Source organism: Schistocerca gregaria, chromosome 1, assembly GCF_023897955.1.
Source record: "Schistocerca gregaria isolate iqSchGreg1 chromosome 1, iqSchGreg1.2, whole genome shotgun sequence".
Classification (NCBI taxonomy): domain Eukaryota; kingdom Metazoa; phylum Arthropoda; class Insecta; order Orthoptera; family Acrididae; genus Schistocerca; species Schistocerca gregaria.
The window spans coordinates 259,776,590-259,793,667 of NC_064920.1; the positions used below are offsets into that span (position 1 = coordinate 259,776,590).

A 17,078-nucleotide genomic window follows, 5' to 3' on the forward strand; every position below is an offset into this window, starting at 1 on the left:
CGGCGCTTGTGTTGACATACGACTCATTGCTTTACAGCACTAGCATAAAGCACATCAGTACGTAGCATCAACAGGTTAGTGTTCATCACGAACGTGGTTTTGCAGTCAGTGCAATGTTTAATAGCCGTGGTGCGGTACGTTTGTATCGAGACAGATTTCCAGAACGAAGGTGTCCCGACAGGAAGACGTTCGACGCAATTGATCGGCGTCTTAGAGAGCACGGAACATTCCACCCTATGACTCGGGACTGGGGAAGACCTAGAACGACGAGGACACCTGCAATTCTTCGTGTAGTTGACGATAACCCTAATGTCAGCGTCAGAGAAGTTGCTGCTGTACAAGGTAACGTTGACCACGTCTCACTGTATGGAGAGTGCTACGGGAGAACCAGTTTTTCCGTACCATGTACAGCGTGTGCAGGCACTATCAGCAGCTGATTGGCCTCCACGGGTACACTTCTGCGAATAGTTTATCCAACAATGTGTCAATCCTCATTTCAGAGCAAATGTTCTCTTTACGGATGAGGCTTCATTCCAACGTGATCAAATTGTAATTTTTCACAATCAACATGTGTGGTCTGACGAGAATTCGCACGCAATTGTGCAATCACGTCATCAACACAGATTTTCTGTGAACGCTTGGGCAGGCATTGTTGGTGATGTCGTGACTGGGCCCCATGTCCTTCCACCTATGCTCAATGGAGCACGTTATCATGATTTCATACGGGATACTCTACCTGTGCTGCTACAACATGTGCCTTTACAAGTACGACACAACGTGTGGTTCATGCACGATGGAGCTCCTGCACATTTCATTCGAAATGTTCGTACGCTTCTCAACAACTTATTCGGTGACCGATGGATTGGTAGAGGCGGACCAATTCCGTGGCCTCTCCTGACCTCAACCCTCTTGACTTTCATTTATGGGGGCATTTGAAAGCTCTTGTCTACGCAACCCCGGTACCAAATGTAGAACCTCTTCGTGTTCTTATTGTGGACGGCTGTGATACAATAGACAATTCTCCAGGGCTGCATCAGCGCATCAGGGATTCCATGCGACGGAGGGTGGATGCATGTATCCTCGCTAACGGATGACATTTTGAACATTTCCTGCAACAAAGTGTTTGAAGTCACGCTAGTACATTCTGTTGCTGTGTGTTTCCATTCCATGATTAATGTGATTTGAAGAGAAGTAATAAAATGAGCTTTAACATGGAAAGTAAGTGTTTCGGGACACATGTCCACATAACATATACTCCTGGAAATTGAAATAAGAACACCGTGAATTCATTGTCCCAGGAAGGGGAAACTTTATTGACACATTCCTGGGGTCAGATACATCACATGATCACACTGACAGAACCACAGGCACATAGACACAGGCAACAGAGCATGCACAATGTCGCCACTAGTACAGTGTATATCCACCTTTCGCAGCAATGCAGGCTGCTATTCTCCCATGGAGACGATCGTAGAGATGCTGGATGTAGTCCTGTGGAACGGCTTGCCATGCCATTTCCACCTGGCGCCTCAGTTGGACCAGCGTTCGTGCTGGACGTGCAGACCGCGTGAGACGCCGCTTCATCGAGTCCTAAACATGCTCAATGGGGGACAGATCCGGAGATCTTGCTGGCCAGGGTAGTTGACTTACACCTTCTAGAGCACGTTGGGTGGCACGGGATACATGCGGACGTGCATTGTCCTGTTGGAACAGCAAGTTCCCTTGCCGGTCTAGGAATGGTAGAACTATGGGTTCGATGACGGTTTGGATGTACTGTGCACTATTCAGTGTCCCCTCGACGATCACCAGAGGTGTACGGCCAGTGTAGGAGATCGCTCCCCACACCATGATGCCGGGTGTTGGCCCTGTGTGCCTCGGTCGTATGCAGTCCTGATTGTGGCGCTCACCTGCACGGCGCCAAACACGCTTACGACCATCATTGGCACCGAGGCAGAAGCGACTCTGATCGCTGAAGACGACACGTCTCCATTCGTCCCTCCATTGACGCCTGTCGCGACACCACTGGAGGCGGGCTGCACGATGTTGGGGCGTGAGCGGAAGACGGCCTAACGGTGTGCGGGACCGTAGCCCAGCTTCATGGAGACGGTGGCGAATGGTCCTTGCCGATACCCCAGGAGCAACAGTGTCCCTAATTTGCTGGGAAGTGGCGGTGCGGTCCCCTACGGCACTGCGTAGGATCCTACGGTCTTGGCGTGCATCCGTGCGTCGCTGCGGTCCGGTCCCAGGTCGACGGGCACGTGCACCTTCCGCCGACCACTGGCGACAACATCGATGTACTGTGCCCCACGTGTTGAGCAATTCGGCGATACGTCCACCCTGCCTCCCGCATGTCCACTATACGCCCTCGCTCAAAGTCTGTCAACTGCACATACGGTTCACGTCCACGCTGTCGTGGCATGCTACCAGTGTTAAAGACTGCGATGGAGCTCCGTATGCCACGGCAAACTGGCTGACACTGACGGCGGCGGTGCACAAATGCTGCGCAGCTAGCGCCATTCGAAGGCGAACACCGCGGTTCCTGGTGTGTCCGCTGTGCCGTGCGTGTGATCATTGCTTATACAGCCTTCTCGCAGTGTCCGGAGGAAGTATGGTGGGTCTGACACACCGGTGTCAATGTGTTCTTTTTTCTATTTCCAGGAGTGTATTTTCTTTCTTGTGTGCGTGAGGAATATTTCCTGAAACTTTGGCCGTACCTTTTTGTAACACCCTGTATAGTGTCTCCCTTATGCCCCTATTTCGACTACTGTCGTAGTACGTCGTAAGTCGAAAGGAACGCGAAACTAAACGTTACGAGAATCCCATACTGCAGCGGGTTTGTGTAATAGAAGTGGGATCTTTTATCTGACAAGAGAAGTGACTCTTAGTACTGAACGAGCAAAGCACGGACTAGACGGCAGCCGTGGTCGTCACACCTGGTGGGGTAGAAAGGTTAATGTGGCGACCTCAGTGACTGCCCGGTGTGCGGCGTTCGCACCTGGCGTGCGGTGGGAAGGCGTGCGCCGGATGTGGGCTGGCGCGGCTTCCGCTGGCCACGCATTCCGGCCGCGTCCCGGCCGGCCGGAAACCGCCAGTCGCGCAGCACGCGTCGTCTGCTGCCGAGGCGTCCTCTGCTGCACTCAAAACAACAACAATAACAGCTGCAGCTACTGCTTCTGCTCAATAACAGACTGTCACACATTGTGTGCCTGATCTCTTAAAAGACCCGCGTGTTCCGAGTCTTCTTAAACACAAATTGTTCAACTCCAAAATTACTAATCGCAGTTGCGACGCTCACTGACATTGAAGGCACACTAGCGCCATGTTGCAAGAAAGCAGTGATCTTTATACAGGGTGTCCCAAAAGTCTTTCCCTGATTACATAAATTGCCTGAGTTCAGGCTAGGTGTAAATACAAATATGAAACTGGCGTCTAATTGTTTACAAACTATCAAAGTTTTTTTCACACATCTGTAACCTTCCACATGAGCACCCTTGGTAGCATGTAGCAAATCTAGGCGATATTCAATTTCCTTCCACACATTAGCCAACATCACTGGAGAGATCGATTCAACGACTGTGGTTATCCGTTGCCACAGGGTTTCAAGATCTGGTACACGTGTTCAGTAGACCTCGTCCTTGACATAACCCCATGAAAATAAGTCTAATGGGGATATATCAGGAGAGCGTGGAGGCCAAACCGTTGGCCTATCACGACCAGTCCATCGCCCAGGGAAGGTCATATCGAGATATGCACGGGCGTCCAAACCCCAATGAGGCGGTGCACCGTCTTGCTGAAACAAGACGTCGGGGTGATACTGAAGCAGCTGAGGAACGGCATACAATTACAACATGTCCAGATACACTGCAGATGTGATGGTAGCCTCAGCGAAGAAGTATGGCCCGATAATTCGATCGTGCAATAGCGCGCACCAAACATTCACCTTTGGACTGCCTCTGGTGCACTCCATGACCTCGCCAGGGGGTTGTGGACCCTAAATGCACACATTATGGCGATTCACTACTCCACTGACAAAACAGGTCGCTTCGTCGGAAGAGGCAATTCGTCTGAGATAACAATCATCGTCCTCAATACGTGATAGGATTTCGACCGCAAAGTCATATCGACGTGTACTGTCATTGGGCAACAAGGCCTGAACGATGTGCACTTTGTATGCACGAAACAATAAACGTTAGTGTAGAATGTCATAGAGAGCGCTTTTTGGCATCTGTAATTCACGTGAGACCCTGCGCACCGATTTCTTCGGACTTCGCAGAAAAGACTGCCTTACAGCTTCCACCCTGTCTACTGAGGTCCTTGGTTGACCAGACCTCGGAAGGTCAGCAACTGATCCTGTGTTCTTGAACTTATCATACCAAGCTTTAATGCTCTTGAAATCAGGTGGATTCCTTCCAAATGTTGTCTGGAAGTGTCTGTGCACTGTGGTTAGTGATCGTGTTTCATGGTACCACAGGACACACTGTGCCTTCTCCTGATTGGTTAACATGGCTTCTTGGGCACTGCACCTCATCCACTACTTACGTACTGTGAACCTAAAACAGAAAAAAACTTTGATAGTTGTAAACAATTCGACACAAGTCTCATATTTGTATCTTACTTCTAGCCTGAGTTATCAATTTACGTAATCAGGGAAAGACTTTTCGGACACCCTGTACTACGTGGATGTTTAACTTCAGCTATCTGATCTTGCCGCCCGTGTTTCGTTTCTTGCCAAACTACAACATGACTGCTAGGAAATTTCACTAGTTCTTTTTTTTTTTTTTTTTTTTTGGTCAAGTCTACTGACTGGTTTGATGCGGCCCGCCACGACTTCGTTTCCTGTGCTAACCTCTTCATCTCAGAGTAACACTTGCAACCTACGTCCTCAATTATTTGCTTGACGTATTCCAATCTCTGTCTTCCTCTACAGTTTTTGCCCTCTACAGCTCCCTCTAGTACCATGCAAGTCATTCCCTCATGTCTTAGCAGATGTACTATCATCCTGTCCCTTCTCCTCATCAGTGTTTTCCACATATTCCTTTCCTCTCCGATTCTGCGTAGAACCTCCTCATTCCTTACCTTATCAGTCCACCTAATTTTCAACATTCGTCTATAGCACCACATCTCAAAAGCTTCGATTCTCTTCTGTTCCGGTTTTCCCACAGTCCATGTTTTACTACCATACAATGCTGTACTCCAGACGTACATCCTCAGAAATTTCTTCCTTAAATTAAGGCCGGTATTTGATATTAATAGACTTCTCTTGGCCAGAAATGCTTTTTTTTGCCATAGCGAGTCTGCTTTTGATATCCTCCTTGCTCCGTCCGTCATTGGTTCTTTTACTGCCTAGGTAGCAGAATTCCTTAACTTCATTGACTTCGTGACCATCAATCCTGATGTTAAGTTTGTCGCTGTTCTCATTTCTACTAATTCTCATTACCTTCGTCTTTCTCCGATTTAATCTCAAACCATACTGTGTACTCATTAGACTGTTCATTCCGTTCAGTAGATCATTTAATTCTTCTTCACTTTCACTCAGGATAGCAATGTCATCAGCGAATCGTATCATTGATAGTAGCATAAGGAAAGAAAATACCTTTGGATTCTGCTCCCACATCAAACGTGTTTGGTACCGTGCTGTCCATGTTGTACATGAATGATCTTGTGGACGATATTACTATGAACCTCAGACGTTTTGCAAATGATGCTGTTATCTACAGTGAAATGCAATCTGAATGAAGCTGTAAAAATATTCACTCAGAGCTTTATTAGCTTTCAGAGTTGTGCAGTGATTGACAGTTTCCTTTAAATGTTCAAAACTGTAAAATTGTGCTCTTCACAAAACAAAAAACATAGTATCTACGCGTATAATATTAGTGAATCACAGTTTGAATATGTAAACTCATACAAATGCTTGAGTGTAACAATTAACAGGGTCACGAAACTTGGTTGCACATACAAAAAACTGATTCAGTGTGGTAGTACATAAGGTAATTGGAAGAAATGTGCAGCGAGAGGAACTGAAACGACACTTTGTTTCATAGACAATGATACACTGAAGTCACCGTGATCCATGATTGTTCCCTGATTATTACAAAAGCTGGGATATGGTTGTTAATAGGGTGTGTAATCACCATGGACGGTAGTGCGCGCTCTGCAACATGTTCCCATGCTGGGCACAAAGTTGGTAAGGAGTTCTTGTGGTGGAGCATTCACTTCCTCCACCACATTGGTTGACAACAGCTGGATAGTTGTTGGTGCATGTGGATGTGCTGTAATAAGTCTCATCAATGCATTCCACACATGCTTCATAGTATTTAAATCAGGGGTATGGGCTGGCCAGTCCATTTGCTGAATATCTCATTCCAAGAAATCGTCCATCTGTGCAGTTTGATGTGGTCATACAAAGTCATCCATGAAAATGAAATTGGAGCCAAATGCACCCCGGAAAAACGCACATGGGGAAGGAGTGCTGTGTCACAGCAAGGTTGACTGGTGAGCGTACTGTGTTCAAAGATTTGGGGGTCAATGCCACTCTTACGGCTCCCCCTCATATGGCGAGATGTGGGAATATGTAATGCATCCAGGAATTTTGTCGACCTTGGAGGCCGTCCCAATCCAGCCAACTTAAACTCCAACAATTATGTGTGGGGCGTTTTGGGGAGACATATTGCAGCATGACCACATGCACCAAAAATCATCCAGCAGTTGTCTACTGCAGTGGTGGAAGAATGAATTGCTGTACTACAAGAACTCCTTGCGCGCACATGTGTGTGTGTGTGTGTGTGTGTGTGTGTGTGTGTGTGTGTGTGTGTGTTATATCCTATGTCCAGTAGGATTCACAGCTGGGTGAGGACCTTCCTGTTGGACGCGATTTTGGAAGTGTATGCCTGCTTATATATTTAATGCTGTTTTCTCAGACTAGAGGTAGATTGTATAATTTACTTTTTTTATTTTTTTGTTGAACAGGTGCATGCAGGCAGCTGTGGCTACGAACCAGTGTACTGTGAGAACAAGTGTGGTACAAAGGTGCAACGCAGGCAGCTAAGCCAACATAAGGCGGCAGACTGCACCAAACGGTTGGTGCCTTGCTGCTATTGCACTAAGGAGTTTGTGGCCGACACACTAGCTGCACATCAGGCAAAATGTGGACGTGTTCCAATTCCCTGCCCCAATCGGTGCGGGGCGCCGCATCCTGCCCGCGAGGATCTGGAGGCCCACTTGAGGGACAAGTGCAGCTCCTTGTCAATTGCTTGTGCTTTTAAAGAGGCAGGATGCCGTTTCAAGGTAAAAACAATAATTGTCTTTTGAAAATATTTCAGCTTGAAAATAATAAGATTTATAATAAGGAAAAGATGTTTGTTTTGGACAAACTTTGGCTCTGGAAAGAATACATGTTATATCCTATGTCCAGTAGGGCTCACAGTTGAGTGAGGGCCTTTCTATTGGCCTTTCTATTGTGTGTCTGCTTATTCATTTCATGTTGTTTCTCCATTTGGCTGTATGCAATATTACCATGTTCCAAACTATTCTGCTATCTGTAGAAAACAGTTTAGTGGCTTCTGCAAGATGTTAGTTTGTCAAAATTTGGTTAATAAAATTTCACAGCATTGAAGCCCCAAAATATTGTGAGTGATGTACAAGTTTTCTATGTGATTCAGAAGTCAGCAGTAGTATGCAGTTGACTTCTCATGATGTTATCTGCCCAAATGATACTTCTTGCTTTTTTTTAAAAAAAATCTTTGATACTTCTTGCTTTTTTTATCCTTTTAGACCTCATTTACATCAGAAACTGCTTCGATCATTTCTACTTTCAACCCTATTTTTTGTTCCCATATGTTTATTCATACTTGTACTAATTAGTTCTCACTGTGTGAAATGCCTGCAACTGTCTTGTAAATTTCATAAAAGAAAATTTTCTAATAAATTGCAGTGTGACAAACATGTTGGTTGAAGCAGCAGTGGGACCCTTCCTCAATTAATATAAGTTGTTAGTTGATATGGTTCATTATCTAGGTGGCAACAGCTTTCACAGTTTAGTTAGCAACAGAGAATATTTCAGTTCTGGGATTGTGTCTAGGTTGAAAATGAAGCAAGAGACAATGTCACTAGTTTGTCCATTGAGAAAATAGAAATTCTTTAGAAAGCATAGTGTCAAGGACCTGTGAAACTTTAGAGGAATGGATTAAAATGAGACTGGGTGACTTAATATCTGTTGGGTATGGGAAGAACTTGTTTCTGTGCTGCAGTTGGTTTGGCTGCAGTATGGAATCACTGGGTAAGAATGGACATTGGGAATAAGCACAGATTAGAGTAACAGATCAAAAACAATAGCAGAAGGAATGTCTTTTAAAAGTAGTTAAGAATGTAAATACCAGTGTTTAATTATAATTTTACAACATTGAGCAGCTGTGCACTGTACACCAAAGACTTTTTAAATCTCTTGTACTTGGACTTCAGTTTAACCTCCTATGGTAGCCGAGAAGTTTACAAATGTTCATTGTATACTACTCTACTAGTAGCTCATTAAATAAATTATCATTATATTTGAAAGGAAGATGGTCCCCCTTAAGTCACCAGTAGTGATTCTAATTGAAGAATGAAGGTGAATTTTCTTTAATTCCATAATTTTTCAAAAGTAGAACACTTATGGGTTTCATACAAGATACTATGAATGAAAGTAATTCAGATATAATTTTAAGTTACATTTTTATTTTTTGAGTTTTAAATAAATGGCTGGTGTTTGTTACAGGGTACCAGATATGCACTGGAAAAACATCTGGATGAAAGCACAAAGCAGCACCTTGCTCTCATGTGCAATATTGCAACGAAACAGCAACATCAAATTGCAAGTCTTAAGAATGCAGTGTCTAGATTGTCTCTGAATTATTCAGGTAATATTTGAATAAATGTGTATACAAAGTATATTAACACACATACATAAATGTTAAACACATGCATCCATAGCTTTCATTTTTCACCATCTTTCATATACAAGATCATCTTTTATCCCTCCTTCCGATGTGTGTGAACCAGTCTGGCAAGTCAGATATCAGATTTGCCAATTTTATATGTTTAAAACAACATAGGGTTACAAAATCCAAAAGCCCACTATACTGTACTACTGCTTGCTTTATAGTTTCTCTCTTCATGTCATAATCAATTTGTTGCAGAAGTAAGTGTGGTGGTCATTGATTAAGGAGACTATTCCAATATTGGGAAGCTTTGCCAGTACTGATGGTTTAAGAAGGGGTAATCAAGGTGGGATGAAGCGTGAAATGAAATTTGTGTTAGGGAGGGCATTGCAGTGCAACTGTGTTTGTCTTAATGACAAAGTGGTGTAATTGATAGCGCATCTGCATAGTTACCAGGAGACTCAGATTCAAGTCCCAGATTTGGCACAAATTTTAATTAATTACTTCAGCTTCTATTCTTACCAACGGTAAAGGTGAGACTCAATATGTCTCCAGGAAAATGTATTTCCATCAGATTAAGGAAACTGTTTTTCTTCCTGTCAACAGTGACAGAGAATAAAATACTGTTCTTCAGTACATACAGAGGGTCTCAGAAAAATGTAGCCACTCTTTGATAGTCAGTATTAATGAAACAAAAGTCTTGCACGGGGGAAAGTTATTTTATGAGTCCAGAGTGACCCCTAGTTGAACAATATCCATGCCGCTGAACTCATGACAGAACTACGGCTGTCACTGTTGCCAGTGTGATAGCTGCATGGAATGCCTTGTTGGTTCCTCGTAGCTCATTCAACGTTCTTGACTTGTGTTGATAAACTTCATTTTTTAAGGTCCCCCTTTGGTAGAAATCAAGAGGTGTATTGTCTTGGAGACCATGGTGGGTACTCAGAAGCTCTTCAGCCTAGCCATCATCTAGGCAGATTTTCATCCAAGTAGGCTCAGACATCTCTGCAGTTGTGAGAGAGTGCCATCTTGTTATAGGTAAAATCTTTCATTTCCAAACACCTCTCACACGGCAGGTAAAATTGATGTTTGCAGCGTACAATGATACACGTCACCAGTTACGGTACCTTCAATGAAGAATGGGCCAATCAAGCCATGTGATGACAAACCTCACCACACATTAACACCCGGTAGAATAACATGTTTGTCCATGTGAACATGAGGATTTTCAGGAGCCCAGTACACGCAGTTGTGGTGGTTTACAGTACCACTTGTATTGAAATGCGCATCATCTGACCAGATAACCATCCCTGCAAACCGTTCATCCTCACATAGCTTTGAGTACTCCATCCTTTGATCTTGGTTGTACTCTTTCATAGCATGCAGCAACCTTGGAATGTCCACATTCCAATTTGTAACCTTCAGAAATTGCCGTACTCTTGATCAGTATACCCACTTTCACATTCACCCTGTGTCACAGATTTTTGAGGTGACTTAATAAAAGGTTGCAACACAGCAGTGCTGGAAGCTGCACTTGTCCTTGTTTTCCATCGGCCAGACCTATTGTTGTGCACATTCTGAACAGTACCGTCGGCTTCAAATTCACCCCATAAAAGATAAATTGTTGTATGTGTTGATGGCTGAGTTCAGCACACATTATGCCATTGATGTTGTGCTTCCATCATGTTTTCATACTTCCAGTGCCACTTCCATATGGCCTTACATTAATCAAACAACAATATTACCTCAGTCATTGCTGCACTGCCATCTGCTGGAAAAGACACACCAAAATCTGTTGAGAAAAAGATTGAGTACATTACTATGCAAAATTGTAAATATATTTAATTTTGTTTGTGAGATATTAACTGTCAAAGAGGGCCTACATTTTTCTGGGCCCCTCTATATTTGAGCATCAGTTAGTCAGAGCATTAAGTAACATACTAAAACTACTACCATCAAAGTTGGAAGTGTGTTCTTGAGAGTTAATATAATGCAAGAAATGTCATGAATAAAGTGTGTTTTGCAGACTACAGTTACAATTGGAGTACTGCAGTCACAGGGAAGGAAGCTATTACTAACAATACAGATAGCATAAATTTCAAGGTGAGAAAATAAAAAAAGAGGACAGCAGAACGACGAGAAGAATCTAAGGGATGCAAAGAGTAGGCAATATAGACTCTCCAAGACTCATCAAAACTTGTTGCCAGGATCACTTTATATACCCTTAAGAGTTTTGCCATTAACATTTCTTTCTGCTGCCTACCCCTCTCCGCTCCAAATAATAATTTTTAAAAAATCTTATGTTTGTACAAAATGCTTCCTGCAACTTATTTGAGCTTATATGCCGTCTCCCCCACTTGACACTTGGATCAGAATAACACAGTGGTCGACAGCTAGATGTTGAGAGGACAGTTACCATAGCAGCAACCAGTCAGAAATATGTATGGGCATGCCTGATCACTATTGTCATTAAGTTCGTGCAACCACAGGTGCCAGTAACCTGTCAGTTGCAGATGATAGTTGTGGCCAGTGATCTATCTCTTCTAATTATTTTTGATTGCCTACTTTATTTCTGTGTCGAGGATGTTCAGTGCACAAAACAACAAAAGGTAGGAGAGAAAGTTTATAGAAAAGTTATGTAGGTATTTTGACTCTCTAAAGCAAATTCATTATTGCACAGTGACAGAGAGTGTGCCTATGCAGTGTCGTAATGGATACACAGCTGTTGCTGTCACAGTCGATCTGTGCAAGCAAATCACGTACATCTGCATACATATTCCACAAGCCACCACACTGTGCGTGGCATAGGATACACAGTACCACTGCTAGTCATTTCCTTTCCTCATCCACTTATAAAAGAGTGAAGGTAAAATAACTTTCTATGTGCTTTTATACATGCCCAGATTTCTTTTATCCTGTCCTAGCAGTTCTATGTCAGTGGCAGCAGAATCTTTCTGCAGTCTTCATCCTACAGGGAATCCCATTGCAGTTTACAGAGCATTTCTGTAATACTCACATGTAAGTGTACCTGTAACACATCTAGCAACATGCCTATGAGTTGCTTCAATATCTTTCTTCAATCTTACCTGGTGGGGATCCCAAACACAGGAGCAATTCTCAAGAATTAACTACGCTTTCCTAGAATAACTACACCATCAGAACACACGTATTTGCTAATGAAATTTGTCATAAATAATCCATCACCGTTTGAGAATACCAGTGATGTCTGTTCCTACAACACTAGAGAAAAAGTGACCTTTATTACCGATTATGGAAGTTGTCAATGGCTCAGAATGGAGTTCAATATGCAGCAACAAAATTTTTTGTTCATTTGCCCAGTAACGAAAAATGTCTGACAGGTAGTGAAGTTAGTTTTAAATCTAAAGTAACATCACTTCTCTTAGACATCTCCAGTTTCGTGGATGAATTTCTATTTAAAAACTTGTACTTAATGTCAACACTAAGTATATTTACATATTGTGGAACTGACTCACTCCACATCACTTTGATAAAAGAATTGTTCAAGTGATCTTTGGAAAATGTAACTCACTTTGTCTCCTCCTTACACGAAACCATCATCAACAAAGTCACAATTGCTGTTCTCCCTATTTTTCAGATCATTTATGTATATAGAAAACAGGGATGATGCTATTAAATTTATGTGGGGCACTTTTGCTGATACCTTTCTCTGTAATTAACACTAGCCATCCAGGACAATATACTGTGGGTTGTATTACTCCAGTAGTCTTATTTCTTAAATAATAGTTAACTGGCAAAATTGGCCTCTTCCCATTTAATTGTGTAAGAGTATCCGTGACTGTATTACTTTTTTTTTCTTTTGAGATGTATTGTCTCCCATTTATTCATTCATGCTAATTCTTTCAGTTTCATCCTTTTCATGCTTAAACCATTTTATCATTTTCTTTGTGTCTCAACATTATCTCATTTTACTGGGTATGGCCACTTTTCTTTTTCAAAATGAGAGGTCATCATTACATCTGTTTTTGGAGTAAATGAACTTGATTCAGAAGATTTAATATTACCCTCCTTATCTTCTCTCACCTTTATTCCTTTGTGCTGTTAATTTAGCTATTGTTTCCCGTACAGATGATTGCAATCTTTGTTAGTTTCTGAGCAACAACAGTCTCTATATATGAGTGTTTAATGGGATCAGTAATGGAAAAAATACTAGCAGCAGATATGCCAGTGATTCAACACCAACACATTGATTGGTCTTAAAAGTTTGAACTTACATATTTTTCAAGACCTGGCTGCAGAAGAACTTACACATAAAGACCAAGTGCATAATTATTAGTGTTCCGAAATCTCATGATTATTGTTTTTCAAACCTAGAAATACCACCAGGAGGCTGGGATAATTGAAACTTGTCCGTGAAAGCTATTACAGTCACAATTGTCAAATCCTGGTACTGTAATTTACAAATTATCTACAGTCATATTATTTACTTTTTCAGGTACTCTTATTTGGAAAATCACAGATTATACTTTGAAAATGGCTGAAGCAAATACCAAAGATGGAATGGAATTAGTCAGCCCTCCATTTTATACTAGTCAGTATGGATACAAATTGCAGGTAAGCTCCTTGACAGAGTGCAATTCTTGCAAATGGCACTTGTTAATTTACTCAAAGAAGAATAATGTAAAAATATATTCAAAGTTTGTATACATAAAAGATATTACATTATTGAAACAGATATCCTGTTATATGTAACTTACAGAACAATGATATTTTTGTAATCAGCTTATTATTTGTATTCCTTTTTAGGCATCGCTGTTCCTGAATGGTAATGGTGCTGGTCAGGGTTCTCACTTGTCACTGTACATAAAAATTTTACCAGGAGAATATGATGCGCTCTTGCGGTGGCCTTTTTCTCATTCTGTTTCCTTCACGCTCTTTGACCAGGCACCTGTGCCAGAAATGGTAAGCGCGTGTACCATTTGGCTCAGAAGCAGTATCCGAAGAAAGTCTAATACAAGAGTTAACTTATTTTTCTTTGTATAAGTTTATGCTGTAAACGTATTTATACTGAAAATAGTAATTAGTGACACTAACTGCTCAACGTCATTCTGCTGCTTGTGTTTAATTGTAATAATGATTTCCCACTCAAGGTAATTTGCATATATGTTTCTCAAATACTCAGCAAGTCACTTAAATTATTAGCTTAACTTTTGTTAAAATGTGTTTAATTGATGAGTATATTAATTATAAATTTGGAGTAAAGATAAATCCTACATTTCACTTGCTATTTGCTACCCGTCTCCTTTATCATGAAACTTTGATTTCTGTTCTAGGCTTGCAACATTGTGGAAAGCTTCATTCCAGACCCAACATGGAAAAATTTCCAAAGACCAAGTAAGGAGCCAGACTCACTAGGTTTCGGTTTTCCTCGATTTGTTTCACACGAGATGCTCAAGAAACGACATTTTGTCAAGGATGATACAATGTTCATAAGAGTTAAAGTGGACCCAAGTAAGATTGTGGCAGTGTAGAAAGACATCACGCTGTGTCAACAGGCTCAGTGTGCGCTATTTTCAGGACAACAATCTGTGAGGACATTCGTGTCATGGACATCTGAAGCGTGTGGTGCATTGGCACTATTTGTGATCAAAATGTTAGTAATTACCTATTGTAGATAAGTTTATGCCTGTGTCTTTCTTTGATATTTCTCTACATGTAAATATGTACAGCCTCCCTGTTAGTTGTATATTTGTGATAAATCCTCTGTTCGGAATAATGAGTGATAAAAATAGTCATACTGTGTATAGGTATCAGTTATATGGTAGCCATTAAGCAGTAATGAAAAAAACACTGTAGTAGTTTCAAACTATTTGTTTCACTGTACATATGATCATAAAGCACAACTCCAGTTTCGTACTAATTTACAACAACAGTTTGTAGACAAAGGATGTTTGATTTGAATAGTTTCATATTTCATAAAAAAAACTGCCTCTCCATTAAACAGTTTCTCAGGGAATGAGTAGTGTGAACAAATAGTTATGCAACTGTAAAGTGTTAAAGTCATATTTTTATGCAGAATCTTTATGTTAAAAGATCAGTTAAATGGTGAGTTGTAAATAAATTAGAATACAATGAGAGATAAAAGTTCTCCAAAAAAAGTTTATTTAATAACAACAAGTGTGAAAAATGAAAGCATAAAATACTACATTGTTCTTTAATATACAATGCACATGTTTTACTTTTTAGTGCTGACTGACAAAGGTAAAAGAATTGTAAAACTCTATACTGAAGAAAACCACAGATATATTGTTCTTAACAGCAAGGTAATTTTGTAAGCTGAAAGTCAATTTCATCTAGTGAGTATTAACCAGATACTGATATAAGGGTTTGTAGCCAAAGATAATGCACATTTTTTATGGTACATTGTGCAGTCATAGAAATATGTGGTAGTTAGAATCTCAGGAGATGGTGTCATTCATCATTCCTGTCATCAAAGCTGGAGACAAACCAAAGGACCTGTAGTTGATTCTGTATGCAAATTCATGCATGAATTCAATATGTGAGACAGTTATAATGTATCTTTTTTTATGATGATTAAACTTTACTGCAAGTATCTTTTGCTTAATAAAGATGTTGCTCCGAAACCACTGATGTTATACTATTTCATTGGCCACTGCTATAAGCTGATATCCAACATATTATATATTTCAGTAGAAACTGTGATTTAAAATGTAAACCCCTCAAGCTGGTAACCTGATTATGTACTCTCCACCTCAAGTAAAACGTACTGCTCTGCCTTCTTCTGACTACTTGTCAATTACGTGTAGTGATATTTGTGCTGACACACCTTAAGGACTTGGTTGGAAAGTGAGGTGGAAAATATGAGGAGCTACACAATCCCCTTGAAAAAGAAAGTGATACATGAATGTATTTAGAGGACTACTAAATATTCCAATGCACAGAGCATTTATTGTTCATCAAACCATAGATAAAAAACAAGGGAAAGTGGACATATAAAAGTGAGACTTGTAACAGAACTACTGGTTACCTACAGGAAGAGACGGCAGCATACATTTTTTTCTTTTTTAAATATCTCACACTCAAGGTTATTTTATGCGGTCTTGTATGTTTTAAATGTAATTAAGATGTATTGTTAATGCGTCTGTAAAATCAAAGTGTTCGAGGAATAATTGCTACATCAGAGCAATTAAAAAAAAAAAAATGCTACTGTCCTGTACCATCCAGCCATGTCATCTTTAGCTAGTGGGCAAGCATGGAAGCTACTGGCTTGAAGGTTTAATAGAGATTTTGAGAACAGGAAGGTAGATTACCACAAAGATAAGTTATTTAAAAAGACACTGTCTTTGCCTCCTAACAGCTGCAGGTTTGAAGCAAAATTCCACTGCAAGCTATAAAGGGGCAATACATACGATTTTTAGCAGGAGTGAATGGATCGCTTGAGTAATGAGAAAATACCATGGGTTGCCATGTTTTGTAGTTTCTTGCTCCAGATTACACAAGTAACATTATTTCTTAATGGTCACCTAAGTTCCCTTCGAGAATGTTCATCCAAATTGCAAACTTGACTGTATTTTGGCTATTCTTCACTAATTATCTGTTTTCCTGACTATCCTTCCAAGTATACTAAGGTCTGTCTTGACCACAACTTCATTTAGACCTCTCCACATTCCCTGTCTGCTTACTTACCAAAACCTCACATATGAAGTGTGTCATAACATGCTAACACACCATACAGAGCGTTCTCTTGGGTGATGCCTTCAGACTTAAATAAGTCTCTTTTTTTGTTGTTGTTGACTCTACAATCCTCCTCAGTAGATTTCTTTAATTTTGAGAAGCCTAACCTAGAGACACAAAATAGTAACTATCTTCCACTGACATGAATAGACAAAAAATATTTTTGATGTGCAACTTCAATTAATTTATTTATTGTACTTCCATGAACTGCTTCAGATATATTCACTCTAATTATTATTAGTAATTGTCTTTTAAGTCATACCTATCCCAAAAGCCCAGGCTTTTAAATCTTTATAAAATAGTGGACCTCAACTCAGAGGTTTGAATCTTTTTAATTCCAGAATAAATCATCTGAATGGGAGTTGCCAAATTTAATGTCCCTTTTACTTTTTAAGAAGAGTGCACCATGTTTTAGAACAAGTTGCTGTCCTT

At 40.8% G+C, this 17,078-nt stretch overlaps 1 protein-coding gene across 1 annotated transcript in view; it reads left to right on the top strand.

The window, feature by feature from the left end:
- Positions 1 to 15,535, top strand: part of LOC126339564 (TNF receptor-associated factor 4) — a 117,110-nt gene extending 101,575 nt beyond the window's left edge. Inside the window, exons 4-8 of the mRNA XM_050001642.1 lie at positions 6,967 to 7,284; positions 8,750 to 8,891; positions 13,387 to 13,505; positions 13,698 to 13,853; positions 14,225 to 15,535. Of these exons, the coding sequence (XP_049857599.1) occupies positions 6,967 to 7,284; positions 8,750 to 8,891; positions 13,387 to 13,505; positions 13,698 to 13,853; positions 14,225 to 14,422 (933 nt within the window). The 3' untranslated portion in view covers positions 14,423 to 15,535. The remainder of the gene's footprint in view (positions 1 to 6,966; positions 7,285 to 8,749; positions 8,892 to 13,386; positions 13,506 to 13,697; positions 13,854 to 14,224) is intronic.
- Positions 15,536 to 17,078: the final 1,543 nt, after the last annotated feature.